The sequence below is a fragment of the Sander lucioperca genome, chromosome 19 (genome assembly GCF_008315115.2).
Source record: "Sander lucioperca isolate FBNREF2018 chromosome 19, SLUC_FBN_1.2, whole genome shotgun sequence".
Lineage (NCBI taxonomy): Eukaryota > Metazoa > Chordata > Actinopteri > Perciformes > Percidae > Sander > Sander lucioperca.
In genome coordinates this window covers 20,479,857-20,502,502 of record NC_050191.1, presented here as the reverse complement: position 1 = coordinate 20,502,502, position 22,646 = coordinate 20,479,857, and the positions used below count along the sequence as shown (strand labels likewise).

The following is a 22,646-nucleotide window of genomic DNA, read 5'->3' as shown; positions in this document are numbered from 1 at the left end:
AATTTGATTGACGGACGATGGGCATTCAAATACTCTAAAGGCTCTAAAGTAACACAAAATGTGTTCTCTCCAAACTCGCATTACCTTTTACCCCAAAACTATTTTAATCAATTGACAAAAAATGGTTGTATTACAGGCTGGTGAATTATTGTCCACATACGCCTAACTAAACAAATATAGTCATGACAGAGCTCATGATGTTTAATATTCTTATTTCCCATTGTAATGTTTTCACTAAAATAAAGACAAATGCATTTTATTCCATGCAATTATTACTACTCTGAGGACTGGGACATTGTTGTTGACAGCTTTCTCTGAGGCCACGCCTAGTGTCTTGATGCTAGTGTTGTATTGGTAGGGCGCACAGTGCCCATGCAGGACCGCATTGGCTGTTGTGTTTTTTCACAAGGGTCCCAAACTACACCGAGATTTGGAATATTACGTTACAGTCCTGCAGGAAAATGGCGACTGTCATTCATAATCCTCTAAAATCGTAAGTAAATTTCTTTTTTCTTTTTTTTAACAGTTATTGTATAGTTTGATTGCATGTGATTGATCTATATAGGGTTAAACGTGCGTTTAAATAAGAACCACAAATTAACACTTTCGCCTATGTAGCCTACTTGGACAGTCCGTGTTGTCTGCAGACCTGTACCGTCGCCTACTTGCTGTTTTGTGCAATACTAATATAAAAGCATGCACTCGTGCACAATCTGCAGAAAAAAACAGCTCCAACCCGCGGGTAAATGTCCGCACTCTCTCGTGCAGTTGGTTTCACTTAGACAGAAAGTTGCCATCGTCCACATTCTGCTTTATAAACACGATTGGCAGAAGTTTGCATGCAGGGCTTCTTTGTCAGTGGTAGACGGAGAATTTGCATAGATCATTTCATGCAATTATTGTCACAAAGCGCACATTGAGAGGGCGACTCTAATTGCGCGGCTCGGGCTTTTGCTGCGAATGTCAAATGCATGTAAACAATGGATAGCGGATTATAATGTGTTATTATATTGTATTGACCTCCTTTTATGCATGTAGAAGAAAGCTGCAATGTAATACCGATTTAGGGGGCGTGCAGTTTCCCTGAAGTTAGGGAAACCATGATTGATCACTTAACGGTGCCTAATCGGTGCAGAGCAGTTTATGATTTGTAGAAACATCAACCATCGAGCAGCAAACATGCTACCTTTGAGAAAATATGCAAAAAATGGCCAAATACGAAAAACACAAATTATTATTATTTTTTCCACAGTAAATTATCAATGCAAAATTAATTTGTTAATTCGTTTAGATAGATCCCCCCTCATGTCTGCCCTGCATTAAGTGCCCTATAACTTTCAGCTCAGCCTATATTACTGAATGCATGTCTAACCTGCTGGCTAACAGCAGATGTTTACCACTTGTCAAGTGGAATTAGGCAGTTATCACATCATCTGGTGTGCAAGATGCCATATCTATGTTTCTAATGGTGTGGCATAAACCATATCTTTTCACTTGAGGTAATTTTGTAATAATGTGGAAGTATAATTAAATCTTTCCAACTGTCAGCTGTACACCCTCTTAAGGCTTTATAAACACATTTTTTTTTACACAGAACCATTAATGTGCCAAATATCATTTTCTGTATTCATATTCACAGGAAAGGAAAAGGAGCATGACATGTTTCTTAAGTACAGAGAGAACTCACAATGGTCTTGTTTTGTAAAGCTCTTTGTTGACAACCAAAAAAGATCCTACTGTACACCCAGCACTTGGGGAAAAAGGCTTTTTAAGCTGCTGTATTCTGCTTAAACAGATTAGGCTGTAGAGGATGTAGGTATGGGTGTTTGGTGTCTGCAGTTGTGCATGTAGAGCAGCAGATTAGGCGTCCCAGTATTCTCCTGGGTCCATCTGTTGAGAGAGGGAGAGGTACATGTAAAGACAGACAGACTGATGGAGGAAGGGAACCCCATCTGCCCTTCATATGTGGCACGACGCTCTCAGACAGACCCCCCTACACCATCCACTATCTGCAAAAAGGGAAAACAATGTATGTACGTGTAGGTTGGAAGCAGGACTCAACCTACCTAAACAGACAAATACGCATAAGCCGATACTATAATACTGTCACATAGAAGTGTAAGAGCAAATATACAAGTAACATGTGAGGTATTACCATGGGAAATAATTATTGTGGCGTAGTTCTCAGGCAGCACGGTTGTTTTAGTCCACTGTCTGTTTGAAACGGGCTTGTCATCTGTCCTCAGGATGTGACTGGTAAATCATAAGCAGCCAGTAAAGGACATGATAATAATCTTCCCTGCTCTGGAAGATGAATTACAGCCGTCAACAGCTCGCAGTAAATGCGTCTGCCTCTCTAGACTCATTCAGTCATGTTTAGCTGTGCATATACTTTATTTATTTATTTGATTTTATTTTATTTATTACTCTTTTTTTTTTCTTTTTTTTTTTTTTACAAAGACCTCTTTGTGATTAAAACTGGGTGGCTGTGTGGGATGGGACTAATGAAGAGCTGACATGAGAAGTATTCAAATGAGCGATGTCATTCATATGTAGATATGTGTTTATGTGCACGTCCTGTGTCCGTTTACCTCATATTTTTATCATTGGGTTAGGATGTGGGCTAAGATTTAGGAAAATGTAAAGGAGGTGGTGTGGGTGGGTCAACGTGTATGGGGTTGTGTTTTTATTATGTGTGTTTGTTGCATGCATGGGCGGTTGTGTAGCCACCCGCCCCTCCCCCAATTTGCGTGAGAGGGAGCGTGAGTGATGGAGGTTTGGAGAGGGGAGGGTGAGGGGGGGGGGCTGGAGGGAGTTGTCTGTCTGGCTGCAGGCTGCATTTACTGCATACATTTGTACTACCTCAGCACAGGGGCGAACTCTGGCCTTTGTCTACCCGAGCCTGGGGAATGGGAATGTCCGGGAATGGTTTCCAGGCATGGGGAATTAAATATCCAGGAACATTTTTCTATTAAAAGCACCATGCAGTGATCAATCTTTTCCCCCTTTTGTTTTCTTTTCTGCACATGTAACTGGGACATATTTCTCTCTTCATGTGTTTTGTTTGCATGTGTGTATGTTATTAATCTCCACATAGAAAATAGCATCTGAAACAGCATCTGAATCAGGGTTTCCCCTTTGCAACACCCTTTCCTCCCCTCTCTCCCCACTCCGACCGCACTCTGTGCACCATTCCCTTTCCATCCCTTTGTGTGTCTGTTTGTGCACGGACAAGCATGTGTTTGTGTGAGTGCGCTCGTGCATACATACATCCACGTGTTTGAGAGAAAATGAGTATGATAGGGTTTGAAAGGGAACACGTGTGCCCCGGGACATATCGAACCCCTCCTCTTCCCTCCCATCCTGCCTCCTTGGCTCCTCCTCTTCATCCCCCTCCTTTTCTGCTTCACCCCAGTGCTCTGCCTACAAAGTGCCACAAAAGACGCCTATCAGTGCCCACATGCTGTTGCGCTGCCCTGCACTTCCTTTGGGGCCTCTTACCTATTTCTAGCCAAAAGTGGGCTTCCTTTCCCCTCTCTATCTTTGAGGCACTGTATGTACGTTCTGAGCAGATATGCAAGCTTTATGAGAAAGATGTGTCTGGTTGTTGAAGAGGCTTGTATTGTGAAAGAGTTAGTGGCTTATACAGAGTACAGTTTCCCATTACTGTACTTCTGACTCAGTGAGCTGAATGAGGTCATGCAAACAACAGTTAAACAGTTCATGATGAGAAATGTTGTGCCTGTTAAGCCTATTATCAAGACATCAGTGGGATTTTTCTGTTCTGTATTTTTCAAAATGAATGTATGTGTAAGGGACAGTATATTTTGTACAATATCATATACAGTAACATTTTGAGAACCCCTCCTGCCGCCAAGTTGTTAACTTTAGCAAAGGATCAATAGAAAGCATTCTGTCTGGAAACATTACAAATCAGCATGGTTTGTGCACGGCTCAGGACAGGAGTGCTTGGCAGCAGGTGATTAAAACCGCACCAGTTATCTAAAACCACAATTTGTGAAGTAGTTAATCAGAAGACATGGTAAAATATATAAACTGAATCATATAAGATGCAATAACATTGAGATGATGAAGTACTACTGTTATTCATGTCCATAGGACACTAACAACATCTAACAAGTGTAAAGTTCTTTTCTCATGCATCCATATCATAGTTTCAACCGAAGGTATAAATCATGGCATCTTCTTCAAATGTCATAATAACAGCTAATAATTACAGAGACAGAGCAACATTTCAACACTACCTTACATCAACTGCACACACTTGCAAGAATGCCAGCACACAGACAGACAGACAGACAGACAGACAGACAGACAGACAGACAGACACACACACACACACACACATCTGACTAAAAGCAGAGTCTGAACTGTTAATCTAATAAGGGGTTTTATTTTGTGGTGAAGAAACTAAGTTAGTTGGTGGTCGTTTGCAGATCACCAGAGGATGATGTTAGTGTTTCACTTTTATGTTCCTTTGATTTTCTGAGGTGAACATCTAAATGTCTTACGCATTTCATTTCTTATTCTCATTATAATAACACAACATAAATAGAACATGTTTTTAATTTCACAATCCTGGATCTGTCTGTTTATTTCTGGCGCTCTCATGGATGCTACAACCTCAGCCATCAGCCTAGATGCTGCTTCAAAGCAGAGAGCTCATTAAAATGATTGACAAAGTTACAGTAAACTGAGGACAACACTGATAAAACACTTCCTGCCTTTTTTGCTTTAACACAATAAAGAAATGCAACAATTGTTTAAATCATCAATTAATCTGCATATTAGTATTTTCTCCAGTAATTGAAAAATGATTTGGTTCATAAAAATGAAAAAGAAGTTTCCATTGTGATCAACGTGACATATAATCTGACCAACAGTCTAAATATTTACTTTACTATCATATATGATAGAGAAAACATTAAAACCCTCACAGTTGAGAAGCTGGATCCAGTGAATGAAAAAAAGAAATGCCTGAAATGCTTAACTAGATAACAAAATTGTTGCAGTTTAATTTTGTCGATTGACAAATCGAATAATGAAATAATAGTTTCAGCCCTATAATAAATATTACATCCTACACAAAGATGTCATGTTTTAAGAACTTGTCGAAACAGGAAGGACACGGTGTGGATGAGAAATATTGAGAGTTTAGAGAAATGAGGACGAATGTGGAGAGAAGTATGACCACTGATGAGTTTCAGTGATTAACTATTCTATTTAGCAAGATGGAAGAGAACGTGCTGTGAGCAATACATAACAGACAGAAATACGTGGCAGATAAGAATAAGATTGATGGACAGGAATGACAGCAGACATCCAAACAGAAAGTCTGAATAATAGAGCTAAAGTTTGAATATTTATAATGTCCATAATAGGGGTGTAAGTCACACGTTATATCACGATACCGTATTATATTTATTCTTAGGACAACGATACAATATTTACTGATATACTAAAGTCTGCCACAATACGATTTCGATGCGATTCAATTCAGGGGCCTGCGATCGATATGAGAAGATACATAAGCCCATTTAACACAATCAGTTACTTTTATATATATTTACAAAAAGCAACTAGAATATGATTTTACAATTTCATTGCTAAGCTCTTCCTGACATTTACATTAAAACAGAATACATATAAAGTGGGAATTTCAAAATAAAGGCACATCTTAAAGATGCCGATATGTATCGATATTTTCAGTTTGTATCAATAATATTGGATCGCTGAGGATTGAATTGATATAAGATTGGTGTATTGTTACACCCCTAGTTCATAAGCTCTACCTTTATCAGTTTTACCTTGAAACATTGAAAAGACTCCCCATCGCACACAAAGCTCCTCTGTGCTAGTATGGGAGCAATTGAGACAATCACAGCGGTATACACAGGCACAAATACATGCATATATACACAGGCGCGCACACACACACACACACACACACACACACACACACACAGCAACTGCAGATTCCATCAGTATCCAGGAAGCTGTTGACCAAGAGGAATGTGTTCCCTGACATGCAAAACTCCACTTACATAAGCTCCATCACTAGGATCAGCCATACAGTCCACTAATGGGTACCAACAGGAGCACATTGCAATCTCTGATGTTTAAATCTGGTTCGGGGGTTGGGGGAGGATATCGGACATGCGCACGCACGCACACACGCACACACACACACACACACACACACACACACACACACACACACACACACACACACACACACACCTCTTTACTCTTACTTAGCCAAACACACAAAGCTCACCTCTCAGACAAATGCATAGCAGTCAAACAAGCAGGCACGTACACTCACTTATGTAAGCGTTTATGAAGCCGCCCAGGGATGCTACACAGACGCTTTGTTGCTGAAAATGGGACAGAAACATCATGGGATGACACAGGTAGGAAAGGAAAGTGGGGAAGACAGATGCCTGTAGGCACACACGCACGCACGCACACACACACACACACACACACACACACACAAACACAAACTTCAGGCAACAAATAGTGAAAGCAGAGATAACACTTCACCTCTGGGAATGTGAGTTATGTGACAGGAAGTCTCTTCTGGACATTTGGATTTGATTGGATTGCTGCGACTGCTGGTTCGTCATACTGTAAAAACACATGGCCAAAAACACCAGCTGCCTTCCTCATTTCTGTAGGTCTCCTGACACAAACCTCAGCCAGCAAATGCCACATGTGTTCAAGCCCAGATGTTATACAGTACATACACTGTGGCACTGAAGGTGCACACAGAGCCACTATAGAGGTTTTAATTTTTTGCATGTTTGCTGTGCTACTGTAAAAACATTTTTTTTTTATGGGGGTTACATGCTAAATTTGTTAGCTGGTAGCAGTGACTTCCTGGAATCTCCCGCAGTTGCCTAGATTACATAGTATCCCATGACATGAGGTAGCCATACTGTCCTATTATGTAATTTGTCCAATGTCCATTTTCCCTTTTTTTTAATTCATATTTTTCTCTTTCCAACCACAAATCAAGGACCTTCTCCATACCTGTCTCCTCCCCCTTTTCCCTCCATCCGTATATATGCATGCAATACCTGGTTCACTTCCTGCTGCTGCTCACTCCAGCCTCTCACCCTTCTCCCTCCCTCCCCCTATCCTCTTCCTCCTCCATCCACCCTCTGCTCCCTCCACCTCCAAACACTGCACGTCTTTGTGAGATTCAGTGTGACCAGAGTGCTGGTCTTTGTCCAGCTTAGAATTCTTTACATATCTGTGCTCGGCCAGTCAGAGAGAGGGGCTGACGGGCAGGCAGATAGACATGTATGCACATAAACAGAGAGACAGACAAGATCCTGCTGATTTGGGTATCTTCCCAGCAGCAAGAGATTCTCGTGGCATTCTTTTCTCTTTTTTTTCAACCTTTAATTCATTGATTATTAGCATAAATGAGGACGACGTCTGGATATCATACATAGGAGATGCTAACAGAAAATTCTACTTATGGCTGTCTAATTTAGTAAACTAAACAGTAAACTGTGCCCAAAGATGGTTGACTAGTTCAGTGCACTGCCTCTGGAGCTTAGCCATGTGTGCCTCTGCTGGCTAAAGATCAGACCCCGTTAGAACTATCTTTCCTTTATCTTCCTCTCTGGATTTCAGCTATGTCATTAAATAAAAAAGGTAAAAGTGAGTTAATCTTTTTTTTTTTTCTCTAATGATCTTAGCTTTAAAAATCTGACCTCTAGACTGAGATTGTAGAGATTATTGATGGCTCACATCCTGATTTATAACCTCTTTTCAGTTGAGTTTGCGTGCGTGTGTGTGTGTGTGTGCGCATGTGTGTGTGTAAGTGTTGTATGGACTTTGATCCAGCACTCTCCCTTATCTATCAATTTGAAAGAGAGAAACATTCTTCTCTTCTTATGGTTTATCATTGTTTTTTCTGCATGTGTGCCTTTACAGCCCTCATTGTGTATAGATGTTCCTTTTCAGCTCATTTGTCTTCGTGCTTCGTCCGATTCATGCAGCAAATCCAGACTTTACACAACAAACCGAGCTGAAATGAGGAAAGAAGTCTGGGCTTGTTATATTAAGCTAATGTTTACTAGGACTGGACAGGCCCCACTCATACTTGATTTGCAGACCGTACCAAATTATCAGCCGCCCAGCACATGTTATTGCCATTAACTATCCAAAAATGTTAGCATTTAGCAGCCTGATAGGACTTCAAGAGCAGGGATGACTCAGCGCACGGAAAGCAGAAATCAAAGCAGCATGCTGCAAATAGCTTAGATCAATGGCAGAAATAGGACTATAATGTTACTTGTGGGTAACCTAAGTCCGATGTTAAATGCATGGGGCAGTAAATGATAATGAGCCTGCTTCTTCTTGTCTGTCTATCTGTCTGTGTTCAGGCTTGGTGACCAGTTCTACAAGGAGGCTATCGAACACTGCCGCAGCTACAATGCCCGTCTCTGTGCCGAACGCAGTGTGCGCATGCCCTTCCTGGACTCGCAAACTGGTGTAGCACAGAACAACTGCTACATCTGGATGGAAAAGTGCCACCGCCAGCCAGGTGGGAAACACTATCTGATCCACTGAACAAATTCATGCTACTGATATGGCTTTCAAAATATGGGAATGTTTACGTTCTAAACACTGTAGATTTGGTTTACTGTTGAAAACAGTTGTGGTTTTATGGGGGGTTATGTGCTAGACTATTTCTAGTGATTTTCTGGAGTCTTGGAGACTGTGTTTGCCAGGCAACCAACCTATGTTGGTTCATTGCGAAATCTAATGTGTAAATTAGAAAAATTGCGAAGTGCTGGTAGGCAGATTTTGTCACCTTTGAAAAGAGCCAGGCTAGCTGTTACCCCTGTTTTCGGTCCTTATGCTAAGCTAGGCTAACTAGCTACTGATTGTATATTGAACGCACAAAGACTGGTATCAATCTTCTCATCTAACTCTCAGCAAAAAGCAGAAATGCATAAATATGGATGGATAGCAAGGGTTTAATGTATAGTTCTCCTCCCTCAATAAAAAAGCAAGTCAACCCCCCTTTTGTACATTACATGAGTTACCACTTGCTGATTTACCCTGAGACATGCAGTGAGAATGCACATTTGGGTCGCCTGCACAACCAGAGGGAACAATCTGCTCTTTACCGAGAGCTGGACACAAATAGCCTGTTCTCCATCTTGTATCCAAAGCCCTTCAGGCCACACCCTATACTTTGTGGCAGACCTAACTCGCATTATATGCATTTATTCTGGGTTTATCCCTACCCCCTCCTTCTCTTTTTTCTTTGCTCCTGCTGACAGATATAAAAATATGCTTATTCCCCGTTCATCTCTGTCTCCTACTAAGCTAATGGTGGAATATGATTAGACACAAAAATACCCAAATTTTCAATTCAAGCACAAGAAGTCTGTTTTGCTGAAATAGTGACACAGCATAAGTGCTTAAATTGTTCATTGGGGTAAAACTGAATGTAAACATCCTCAACAATAAGTAACATTTCTACACCTTATATGTCTGATAAAGTACCTAAAATTCCAGGTTTTATGAGACTTTCTAGAATCTGAATATAAGAGTGGGAGTTTTCTAAATATGTGTGGACCATAAGCCTGAGCACTGAAAGCAGGATATATTAAGTGTCAGGAAAACAAGACTGTGTGTGTGTGTGTGTGTGTGTGTGTAGGGGTCTCAATGCAAGTTTTGTTAAAATTGTAGGCCTGCCAATGGTTGTTAAATTTCTTCCTGTGTGCCTGTGTCTCTGCATGTGTGTATGTCTATGGTTGTGTGTGTGTGTGTGTGTGTGTGTGTGTGTGTGTGTGTGTGTCCAGGCCAGGCAGCAGGACAGATGTATACCTACCCTGCTCGTTGCTGGAGAAAGAAGAGGCGACTCCACCCTCCCCTGGATCCCCAGCTCCGCCTCTGTGAGCTTCGACTAGGTAAGACAAACAACACACACACACACACACACACACACACACACACACACACACACTGACATGCATGCACAGTGAATGTCATAGACGCAGCAGTATTGACCACAGTAATACAATAATAATAAAAAAAAAACCACTTTAACCGGTGCAGCCACTCCTTTTTGTATTCACGCTTCACCTAAATGCACATTGTGTTTATGCCCTCTGTTCTCTTGTGTAGCTGCAAAGAGCTTTAGGCGTGCTCAGTGGCGTTACTATCTGACCATCTGGCTCTGGTTAGCCCGTCTCTCTCGCCAGGTCTCCAGGTTCATTCTCTCTCCTGAATCAATGCCTCCTCTCACTGTTCTCTGGCAGTAGACACACATATACACATACATAAGCGCACAAACACCCCCACACATGACTCTCGCTCAGAAGCACCCTAACTGGGCCTCTATAATCATTTGTCCATGAGGCATTAGAATGTAAGTGAGTCTTATGAGGTGAAAGTGTGCACATTTTTTTTTTGTGTGTGGTATAGGGGATTTTAGCAAAGGAATGCAGCAGGAACCTGATAAGGGGGGAGAAATAAAGGCAAGTCTTTGTTTCGGCTTTGCCACACTATTGTTTCCCCCTCGCTGTCTTCCAGACGCAATATAATACTCCAGAGCGTTCCACCATGAACGATTCAGCTTTAAGCAGAAGAGTCATCAGGGGGGAAAAAAAGAGAATAAACTCTCCAGAAGCAAGCAGCCAACCAAGTAAAACACAGAAAGGGAAAGACTAGCAAAACACTGTAGTTTACAAGAGCAGAAAAGCCTTTGTAGGGTGAAAGAGTCTCCAGTTTTGTTTTTCAGAGATCCATTTCTCCAGTTTGGCCCAGATATCTATCATAAAACGACAGAGGAATGTGAGTGCTCCCCTTTCAGGCTTTTGGAAACACTTTATGTTTATTTAATGCTTCCTGAGAAGAGAGGTTTGTCTGTGTATGTATGTATGTGTGTGTGTGTGTGTGTGTGTGTGTGTGTGTGTGTGTGTGTGAAGATACACAGAGGCTCTGTCACAAGGTTACTTTGAAATAGTACAAAACCAGAATTTAACTCCTTGTTTTGTACAGCAGACCCTCTGCTTCTCATGTCGCAGCTCCACATGTCAGTGGCCTTGCCTCAGCAGCCATTTTGCTTCCCTCAGTGTAAATTCTGATCAGTGTTACAAAAAAAGGGGTAAGCTAATGCATAAGAATAAGATATTTTTGAGATACCTAACATTCATTTTAAGATGTACAAAAAAGCAAACGCATGTAGTTTAAGGTTACCTCTTTTATTGTATTTTGTTCTTATGTTTTTCTTAGTTCATAACACTAATTTTAATGTCAGGGGTGCGACGGTATTGGCCAGTTTACATTACAGAGTCACTACAGTGATTTAGTGTTGCACTCCCATAACATTATATCCTGATTTTTAGTTCGTAGTATGGGTCAAGCTCTTAAAATTCTGGATCCTACATTTCCCATGATGCAACTCAAAGGCATCTTTCATTAGACCCCCCTCCCCCCGTCTCCCAAATGCTCACTTCTTTCAAACCCCACATGTCCAGTGTGAAATGCAGACTTTCTGTTAAAAACATGTGAGCCTCAAACCCCCCCCCCCAACCCCAGATAACCCCAATGACATTACTGTGACATCATCAGGGTTCATTTTTCAAACTTTGGAAAGCTCCTCCACAGCCACAGACGACATTATACAACTGCTTAGTGCTTTCACAAGCTAGTACTCCTTCTGACAAATAAACTGACCTGCATGTGTAAAATTGGTGGAATGCCACTTTAAATTCATCAGCGGATCCAAATCAATATATGTGTGAGCGCGTATGGGTGTTTGTTCGTACGGGTTGGGGGTGTAGGACGTTTCTTTGCCTCTCGCTGGCAGAGCCGAACATTTAGCTCCACATTCTCTCCACCGCAATTGCCCCGGAGAGTCAATGGAGGGGTGAGGAGAAGGTTATAAAGGGGAAGGTGGATTGGTGAGGGCAGAGAAAATAGGGGAGAGGAAAGCAAAGGCAGAAGGGATTTAGTATAAAGGAGGAGAGAGGGTGTCAGCAGAGAACAGAGGTGAATGGAGGGATACAGAGTGGGGAGGGGAGAAACGTCTTGTCAGTGCCAGCAAGTCAACCCACACAAATAGACACAAAGAAATGAGAGGAGGAGGGGGGGGACCCAGAGGTGAAGCAGCCTTGCACACTCCCTGCCTTTCTTATCACATCCTTACTTTCATTCTGTTCTCATCTCGGTGTTAGAGATCAACGACGAGGACAGAGAGTCAATGCTGCAGCAAGTTCATCCCCATGGAAATGAAAATTCAAATAATTATTTCCTTTTTCTCTTACTGTGCACCTGGTGCCACTGTTACTAAAACTCCCTTTACATCCTGTGCAGAGGGAACACATTGATACGGATATATTTTCACAGCTTTGGTCAATTTCATTCAAAACAAGCTTTTGAAAGTGCTTTCTAAATAGGATAACTTTGAAAATTCCGATCATGTCATCTGGCACAAAGCCGGTTACTCAAGTGGCCTGCAGATAGCCAGTAGAGACAATTTAAGTAATTTAACTTTTGTGTTTGATATGGTCAGCAACATTTTAGTCAAGATGATAAACTGCAAAAAGTTTTGAAATACATTTGCATTGGTAAGGACATTGGCTCAGACACACACACACACACACACACACACCTGCCATATCAAATGCTTTTTCTTATTCTCTTCTGCCACTACCTTGTCAGAAGCTGAACTGGCCCCTAAGCGCGAGGGGCCCCCAGGGGAGGCCACAGCTTTGGAGGCCCTCCTGAGGGGGGACAGTCTGCTGGAGAAAAAAAACAACATCTGTAAGGAGGAGGAAACGTTGCTGGAAATACAGGTATTTTATTATACTTTTATAATGTGTGCATTATGTAGAGTGGTATGTATATTGTCAAAATAGTAACCCACAGGCATATTTTTACTTTTACCTAACCCTCCCACTGTCTGTATGTGTCTATCTATCTGTAGAGAGTTCTGGAGGCGGAGGAAAATGGGGACGGTCTCCATGATGACGAAGACTTTGACGTGGATACTCCAAAGAGAAAGAACAGAAACAGAGGCAAAGTGAGTGTCACACAGACAGAGACACAGCGTGTACACAGGCACACATTTGTGTGTGTGTGTGTGTGTGTGTGTGTGTGTGTGTGTGTGTGTGTTAGAGTGCGGATCGGGCCGCATTTTTCTGTCCGAGCCCGGCCCGCGTCCGACAGAGCAGTAACCGAACCCAGTCCGAGCCCGACAGGCATTAAGAAATTTGTGTCCGAGCCTGACCTGAGCCCGACACAGTTAAAATCTTGTTTTTTTTCTCATACTAATGACACATGTACGTTTGTTTGTGTGGAAAGCCCGCTTGTATTAAGCAACTGTAGGAAGGCATTCGGAAATGTCAACAGATGAGCGCATCAGCGCACATGGGGCAACAAGCGCACGTTAACACAGGTGCGCACCTACATAATAAGCTTTTTTAAATTTAAAATGTTCAATGCCTTATCGCTCTGATGTGACTGAGCCCGACCCGAACATCATTTCTAAATATCTGTCTGTTCGGGTATCCATCCTCTAGAGTGTGTGTGTTCTGTGTGTGTGTGTGTGTGTGTGTGTGTGTGTGTGTGTGTGTGTGTGTGTGGTAAAAGAGGAGAGTAAATCTATTAAATGAAAAAGTGATTGTCTTTGTTTCATACCAGATAAGCACAATAAACCTTGCTTTTGAAATATGTTAATTCATGCCAAGTTAAAAGAAATTATAAAAACATTCATACATTGGAAGTTTAAATATCAGAGTGTGTTTTGTTTCCTTTCAGAACAGAGGATCCAGTCGCAGGAGGACAGAGCCCGTTAACATCGACGACCAGGATAAACCTTACGTCTGTGACAGTAAGAGAAAAGGATGCTTCATTTGTTGTACATCATGTGCCATCATGTGATCAGGGTCATTAGTGTTCACTCTACACCTTAGTCTAACTATATTCAGAAACACAGTGTTTCCTAAAACCCAAGGAAGTGGAGAAACTCTCTTCCCCTTAGCTTACCATTACCATTACTATTAAAAATTCCTTTGAGATATATTGTCCAGAAACGTTTCTCTACATTTCAAATTCTTAGCTTAAATGTTTAGAAAACAGAGACAAATCCAGCAGACGAGTAGTTTTCTCTCATCTTTCAATGATAGCCCCCTCTCCTTCTGTTCTAAGAGCTGTCCTCTGCAGCATGAAGAAAGTGTTTGTCGTTAATCCAGACCTGACTAGCATGCCACTTGCGTACTTGGACAGAATCCCCCCCTCCGCCCAGGAATGGATTGCCATGCGGATGTGGATAGAGATAGCCACGCTGACTGAGCCTCGAACAAATGAATCTCATCCTCATTTTGTGTCTTGTGCTGTCTTTCCTTTATTGTTTGCTTTTGTGTCTTCTCTGTTCCAGATAGATACAAACAAAAGCATAACTCAAAAAAGGCTGAAGAAGGTATCTGAACCTGTCGCCCTCTTGTCTTTCTAGGGGCTTTATGATTGGCCTTTTTTCTTTTTTTGCTCATGGGCATCTGGTGTGGGAATGGCTGACTGAATGCTAATACCTTTGGAGAATTTTAACGCTTGAAATGCTTAATGCTCGTCCAGGTTCCTGAATTCAGTGCAAACATTGCATGACACTAACGCTACGCCATGTGCCTTAATGCTTGCTCCTTGCAAGGCATGCACAGAATTATGCCTAAGCCGCAGCTCCACTAATGTCGCCCTGAGGGATGCATGTTTCCTCAAAGCTGTGCTCGCTTTGATGTGATCCGCAGATGTAGCCATTGTAGAAGTGTTTACACTAGGTGGACTATCTTAACATGGGATTGGATTGGCAACGAGTTTACAGGGAGATGGTGAAGCTTTGTGGTAAAATAATGCAAATTGGTAAATGCAAAGACAGAAGAAATGGCTGCCGAATTGGGTGTAGCAAGAAAAGCAGCAGAAATATATAATATAATAATAAGAAACTTCTATGATGGCTACAGCTCTAATGTGCTCATTAAGTTCTCAATGACCCCAAGAGCTACTACAATATTAGACTATAGATCCTATTTTTTCTTCATATTATTAGCACATTAAATGCTTCCAAACAAATCCTGTTTTTATATATTAGATGTGTGACTTCCAGTGCTTCACAGTACAGCAACAGCAGGGTAAAAATGTGTCTGTAAAGCTCTAACCTTGTGTCGGTTTGCTTGTTATATGTTTTTAAAAAGAGTTGTAGGTGTACCTTTGATACATCTCGGGTCCATGTCTATTAGTCGTTTCACTGGACTTCCTTGTGAAGAACTTAGCAATTCGTATGTGTATTTTCATTTCAATTCAATGCCTGATTTTACGTCAGCTTTTTGACATTTGCCTAAAATGAGCTATCTTTCAAGTTATTTAACTTACAAAAGAAAATTATTGGCATTAAATATTTAGCAGATAAAGCTCCTCGCTCGCTGTCTCAGCAGCAATAATATATAATCTCAACAACTCTGTCTTAAACTAAAGGTTACATCCCATTTATATTCACATACAATGACTGTAAAGCAAACCATCAAACATGAGTACTGACAGCAAGTTGAAGTTCCTGCAAATTAAAATCAATTATATTCCTATTTAGGCAGAGATGACAGATTATTTTGAGCTGACTCTTACTCCACTGTACTCTACAATAGTTGCACAAGTTTTTTTCTTTTTTACATGTTTCTAATGCACCTGTGACGTTTTATCTATAGTCTGTGGAAAGCGCTACAAGAACCGGCCTGGCCTAAGCTACCACTACACCCACACTCACCTGGCAGAGGAGGAGGGCGAGGAGGAGAAGGAAACAGAGATGGCCCCATCTCCTCCATACAACGCAGACAACCACAAACGTAAGCTGCTGGCTAGCATTTAATTACATAGAATGACAAAAAAGTTTCAGTAAGTGCTAGCTCATGACAGGAACTCCCCAATGCACACAGTCACATGCATTCATAAAAATAAAATTGACTGTATGATAACCCAGATGGCCACAAGTTTTCAGAATATTAATGGCAACTCATGCATCTTTCTCCTTACATGTGTCTGTTCCTGCCGACAGCTCAAAAAGGCCCAGATGGCAGCATCATCCCCAACGACTACTGTGACTTCTGCTTGGGAGACCAGGACTCCAACAGGAAGACAGGCCAGGCTGAGGAGCTGGTGTCCTGCTCTGACTGCGGACGCTCCGGTGAGTCCCCAATCTCCACAACATGGAGGGTTTCCATCAAAGCTTTAGGTTCTTTGTTGACGCCAGCATTAGTTGTAGACCACAAGTAGTTTTCCTGCCAATCAAATGAGTGGAATTTAAAGAAATGTTATGAGTGTTTTCAATAGCACAGCAAAAACAGTACTCTTATCAAGGGGAATAGTTTGACATTTGAGGAAATACACTTATTTGCTTTCCTGCTGAGAGTTAGATGAGAAAATTGATGCAATTCTCATGTCCATACGGTAAATAGGAAGCTAGAACCAGAAGACTGTTAGCTTAACCTAGCATAAAGACTGGGAATGGGGAAACAGCTAGCCTGTCCAGAGGTAACGAAGTCCACCTAACAACACTTCTACAACTCACTAAATAACACATCCAGTATATCTGGTTTGTTTTGTATGTACAAAACCTAAAGTGTAAAAGTTGTGTTTTTACAGGAGGTTATATACTGGACTAAGTAACTTCCTGGAGTTTTGTTGTTACCATTTTTGTAGGTTGTTGTACAGATTAAACAAACAAGATAAAACGTGTTAATTAATGAGCTTTAAAGCTGCTGGTGTTTCCTTTGGACAGAGCCAGGGTAGCTGTTTCCACCTGCTTCCAGTCTTTATGCTAAGCTAAGCTAAGCTAACCAGCTGCTGGCTCTAGCTTCATACTTAACGTAGACACCTGAGAGTGGTATCAACTTTCTCATCTCACGCTCAGCAGGGAACAAATAAGTGTATTTCCCAAAATCATACTATTACTTTAGGAAATAATTGAGATTTTCAGAAATTAGTTGTTTGCTCTCATACTTTATTTTGTGTTTACTAGACATCTCATTTTTGTTTCCCTTACTTTTTTATCCACAATCTTGTTTATGTCTGTTCCTCGCAATGTTTATTTTTGGTACATTGACTTAAATGGTGCTTCCCTAATGGCCACAAATGTGGTGCAGTTTAAAACTCTGCATCAGATATCTATTTATATTTTATATTTTTATATTAATATATTATTATAATTATTACATAATTGTTTTTGGAAGCCACATCGATAAGCTATACTATTAACAAGTTTACATGAATGTTCACACAGTTCATTTTAGTCCAATTATTCCAAGTCATCATTGTTCAAACCAACCTTTGTCTTTATCTGATGATGTGATCTGATTCTACATTTATGGCGTGCAGTGAATTGAGCTTTCATGTTCGCACAGTGTCTTTCCAATGGGTTGTCAATGAGCCTTGTAGACCATCAGAAGTTTGAGCCAACTGCTGGAACTTTTTGCAATTTCAATAATATTGATTCCTCAGCTCCGCTGCTTGCTTCCATCCTGCATGCTTCTCCATGTCAGCATCACCCATCAGTAAGGACTTCTGCCTTTAGACGACATGCATTCACTCTTTTGTTGCTCTGTTTTCACCATTACCTTATGGCACATTTGGCTGCATTTTTGTTTCTTTTTCCTCTTTTTTTTCCTACACACTAAGCCAAAGCCACCTCTGCTGGATATCTCAGCAAAACATTTCTCGAATCAGCTCAACCGTCTTACGCAGTAAGAGGGCATTCATTTCAACAAGTGCGATGCTTTCTTGCTACGGTAGACTTTGTTGTTGCGAGAGTGTGTGGCCTTGTCTGTGTTGCTCTGACGCTGATGTTTTCATGGTAGCTAGAAGAGGAGGAGTGAAGAAGAATGGGAGGAAGCCGAGTGCTCTAGAGGAATTGTTCAGCAACACGTCAGACAGCGAGGCCTCCACGTTTCATGGCTTTGAAGATGCCGAGCTGGAAGACATTTTGTTTTCAGATGATGATGATGCTGTGGATGACAGCTGATGACGGACTTCCTGACCACCTGGACATTTGAAGACATTTTTTCTTGGAAAATCTCTGATGGATACAATGGCATTTTTTTAACATGCTCAGGTGGATTTTACTGTTCAACGCATTAAGTCATTTTTCATAAACAACAATAATCTCCTTACACTTTAACTATACTTGCGAAAGATAAACAAGATATAGACTAAACTTCACGGCTACTTCCTAATTAGTTCTGGACTGAAAAGGTTAGTAGCAGACACGGTGGACCAGAGAAAAAGGAATAAATTACATAAGTGGTCGCTAATGTGGCAGGGGGAGGGATGAACGTGGACTGTTGAGTCACTCCATTGGCTAAAGAGGAGAGGTAAGAGCCAATAGGCACTCCATTGCTCCTCTTTGTCTTCACGGACAAGATCTTTTCTTTGCCGCTGAGTAGAAATGCTTCTTCTACTACTTGCTGCTACAGTAAGTGGTATCCAAGCTGATAGGCCATCTTTATAAACTGCCACAGCTCATTTCTCCCAGACTGTTATTCCTCAGTTTAATTTGGGCGACAGGCAGCTTTAAATTTCACTCAGATCACGTTTGTCTTTATTCACCCATCACAGACTGAATAATGTCCTCAATGTTTCTGGCTGCTTTCCAAGTCCAGATTTAAATCGGCTCATTCTCAATTATGGCTCATTGATACCCCATTGATACCAGGGTGATGCAGATAACTGTGTGCATGAGAGGCTGACAGGGAACAAGCAGACAATTTTATACCAAATATTTTTTGAGTTGTTCCAGCTGTAGATTTATGGGGGGATGATAAAAGAATACTGCTTGGCTGTGTTTTCCTGTACACACATCACAGCTTGTGTTTTGTTTTCCAGACATATAATCACTTGTCTTTCGTGGCTAGATTGCTTTTGAAGCTACATTTCATCCAGCTGTACGCACTGTCAACACTATGGGGTGAAATTACAGACAAAGTTAACACTTACTGCTGGCTCTTATAAAGACATAGCAACCTTCTTTTTAAGGGAGAAATAGTGTTTTCTAAATGACTTTCCAAGTTACAAAATCTGAGCACAATGGAAGGAAATACTGTGTATTTATTCATTTTCATTTGCCTGAAGCAGGCCCTCAGATAAAGCTGCAGATCATGTAAATCATTTTTAATGGATTATGTAAATATGTTCAGATGTGTGTCGGTCTTTGTCTGCTGTCAGCTCCAATTAAGAGCTCCTGCCACGTGTATTATATAAGAAAACACCACTGACTTTGCTTTATAAACTTGTCTGGCAATGCACCCTGTCACCCTTTCCTTCCTTCCTTCTTCACTTTTCTCTCCTCTCCTCACCGTCCCTCTGCAGGTCACCCCACATGTCTGCAGTTCACTGATAACATGATGCAGGCAGTGAGGACGTACCAGTGGCAGTGCATAGAGTGCAAGTCTTGCAGCCTTTGTGGCACCTCAGAGAACGATGTATGTATACTGTAGGAGAGGGAAGTCTTGTACAGTGTGTATGATCCTCTGCGGCTAGATTTCCCTTTAGAATTTGCTTTTGAAGTGCATCACTTTTGACTTGCTTTGCTTTTAATGTTGTGAGCTTTCCACCGTCAGCATTCACCTTATCAAAGGCAATACATACAAGCCAAGCAGATATTATACATGAGAAGTCACCCTTGATGTGATTTGTTTTTTCCACTCCAGTGACTGGCTCAGAAATATGTTTTATAAGAGTGAACAATACATGTTTTGCTCCTTTGGATAACATGTAAATTATCATAAATTCATGGAATAGCCAAATACGTTTACTTGTGTTTCACACTTTCATACAAATGCAGTCCACATTGATTTACAAGATTATAAAAAACAACTTTAATTATGTAAACACTTCATGAAAAGGACTTCAGCTTAATAAATAATAAATACCCACGATAGCAAACATTGCATCAAAGGTGCATTATATAAGGTTGCATGTTACTTACCTCTTTTTTTGACAAATGTAGCAGCGGTTTGGGCATAAAAAGCCTCCATTAGCTGTCAAATTATGTTTTGAAAGCTCCCAGTACTACTTGCCATCTTTTATAGCTGATAAATGCTGTCACATTTGTATTTGTAACTCTGATTTACTTACTCCAGCATTTATGTCCTTTTCCTTTTCCAGGCAGGGTTCATGTTTATTTTTCTGCCCCCTTATACATACATAGTTCATAGATATTATATAATTAAGATGTTGATTGTGTGCTGCTTATGCAGGACCAGCTGCTGTTCTGTGATGACTGTGACAGAGGATACCACATGTACTGCCTGAAGCCTCCAATGACCAAGCCTCCAGAAGGTACAACAGCCACTCTCATATGTTTTATTATACGTCAGCGTGTTGATACTATATTTGTCATGTACTGTATATTTGAGAGAGGCTATATAAGGAAAAGAGCAAGGAGGACAAAGATTTCAGCCTCTCTTTCTCTGTCTCTCTCTTTTCGCAGGGAGCTGGAGCTGTCACGTGTGTCTGGACCTGTTAAAAGACAAGGCCTCAGCCTATGGAGAAGCATAACTTCCTTGGACATTCTTCTCAACACACACGTACACACACAATATATATATTTGTACCTATACATTAACTGTTTGACATGCCATCACATTAGCGAACACTTTCTCTCAGATATAATCAAACACACACAGGTGCACTCTTTCACACACACTCCAGTGCATTAGCAGGCTCAGGGCATTTTCCTGTGTGAGGCGCAAAGATCTTTGACCTCTCATGTAGCCGAGCAACGCTCCAAATGGCATCAACATGCCATGTCTCGACCACAAGTCAGCTGACAGCAGGTCTGCCGTTCAGTAATTTCTCTACCTCACCACTCAGCAGACGGCCAGAAGCCAAAGCAAGATTGATAACGGCAAATACTGTGTATTATGTGTATGTGAAATACTCATTTTAAACAAACCGTAGATGTTTCCCCCTGATTTCAATTCATGTGAGTATGATTTGGAAGTCGTTCGTCCCAGACTTTCTACTGAAGCTGTTTCACTTGCTTCCCTGCTCAACCTCTACAGCGGGTTTGACTAATGTTTGTTTAAATGTCTCCTCCTACTCCTCTTCTGTGTTTAGACTTTACAGTGACAGTCCTTTTTTATATCTGGACAGACTCAATGTTAGTTATGCCATCTTTCACAGGTTTTTGTCACGCTTGGTGAAATTTATATCTGCGCTAAGAGTCAACGGGACGATAAAACCGCCTCAACTATCATTCCTGTTGGAGTGTGGTGACATTTCTAATCCACGACTGTTTTTTGTATCCTTGCAGTTACTAGGATACCATGGTGCTCAATTCGTCACTTTACACAAATTATAACATTTCTTTACATAGAATGTTATTATTTATTTATTGTTGTAATGGTCCAATGTTACTGTCAAGGAGATCATTGTTACTGTAAATCAGTGGTTCCCAAACTTTCTCTGCTGTGGAAGCCGGAAAAACTAATACTGAATACTGGCCCCTCTCCTGCCCCACCCAAACACATTTTTATCAACTTCTAACAATACTAGTAGGGAAACTAGTAACAAAAGGAGCTGAATATATTAAAATAGCATTACTGTAATATAAACACAAACTGCATTTTTTAGAATTTTCTCATTATTTTCTGGTGTTCACCGTAAAAATTTAAAATAAATATTGTCTAAACTGACACACAAAAAAAATATTTCTTTTTACATGGGTTTATTTTTTTATTTTTAAGAAAGGTACTTACTTCAAACTCTTGGGTACAGAATATCGTCCTTACACATGCCCCATGTAACGGTACATCGCTTCAGCAAGTGGCCAAAAGTCTGTCATGCCTATTACAGTAACAGTTGCTAAGAGGTGATTGGACAATTGCTTTTTGGGGGAGGAGTTTAGTGAACAGTCAATTTATACTGTAATTAAGTATAGGCCTATACCTGTGTTGGACATTTCAAAATAGTCTGCTGGTTTGACAAAAAAGTCCAGCGTGCTCAGGAAGTTCAATCAAATGCTTGAAGGTGCCCTTTGGGGTCAGGAATTCACTTGAATGTAGAGAAAAAAAATCCAAGGCACTCTTCTTCAAAATTACTTTAAAAGCCTTTATTCTATTGGATATTTCATGATAGAAAATTTAAAAGACAATGGGAGAAGCAACCCACGCGTAGCCTTTTGTGGTTTCCCCCTACATTTGACCCATGTGTAATGTGTGCCCCCTGCAATACCTCTGTACCCCTCCAGAGGGCTCCACCCTACAGTTTGGGAACCACTGCTGGAAATTAACCAGGGCAATGTGTGTATTATCAAACCTTGATTCATGACTCATTTGAACAGGCAGTGTGTGGTGAATCATATACATGTCCTGAGGAAGAAGTAGGCTATTTACTGGTGAGTCCTGTCTGGAAGCTGGCACAGGTTATATATAAGATATAAGACTTTATTACAGTTCTTTTATGCAGTTAACCAGAATATATTCTGGACATTCTGGATTTGTATTACCACAGGAGTAAGGTTGAAAAGTTAAATTGGTTTCACTTCAAATCTTCAAAGCTCCATCAATGTAATTTATGTTTTTGTAACACTAATCTAATGCTCTAAA

General features: G+C 40.9%; 1 protein-coding gene across 5 annotated transcripts; it reads left to right on the top strand.

The window, feature by feature from the left end:
- The first annotated feature begins 64 nt into the window (after positions 1–64).
- On the top strand, positions 65–21,697 carry dpf3 (D4, zinc and double PHD fingers, family 3). 5 transcript variants are annotated; one of them, XM_031322612.2, is made up of 12 exons: positions 65–493; positions 8,424–8,584; positions 9,855–9,962; positions 12,721–12,854; positions 12,986–13,081; positions 13,819–13,891; positions 14,438–14,479; positions 15,753–15,890; positions 16,100–16,228; positions 19,405–19,517; positions 20,295–20,376; positions 20,528–21,697. In XM_031322612.2, exons 1-12 carry the CDS (start codon positions 462–464, stop codon positions 20,593–20,595), a joined length of 1,176 nt encoding a protein of 391 aa, XP_031178472.1. In that variant the 5' UTR covers positions 65–461; the 3' UTR covers positions 20,596–21,697. The 5 variants fall into 5 exon arrangements, 3 of the variants coding, with proteins under 3 accessions (XP_031178472.1, XP_031178473.1, XP_031178474.1); XM_031322614.2 differs by lacking the exon at positions 65–493 and adding an exon at positions 6,275–6,434; XR_004108967.2 differs by lacking the exons at positions 20,295–20,376; positions 20,528–21,697 and adding an exon at positions 17,898–18,410 and having other exon boundaries at positions 19,405–19,489.
- The last annotated feature ends 949 nt before the right edge of the window (positions 21,698–22,646 follow it).

Excerpts from the sequence above, each read along its gene's own strand:
- dpf3 (XM_031322612.2), top strand. The coding sequence starts at position 462 with ATGGCGACTGTCATTCATAATCCTCTAAAATC. Across the intron at positions 494-8,423 it reads ATTCATAATCCTCTAAAATC|GCTTGGTGACCAGTTCTACA; the intron begins GTAAGTAAATTT and ends GTCTGTGTTCAG. Across the intron at positions 15,891-16,099 it reads CAACGCAGACAACCACAAAC|CTCAAAAAGGCCCAGATGGC; the intron begins GTAAGCTGCTGG and ends TCCTGCCGACAG.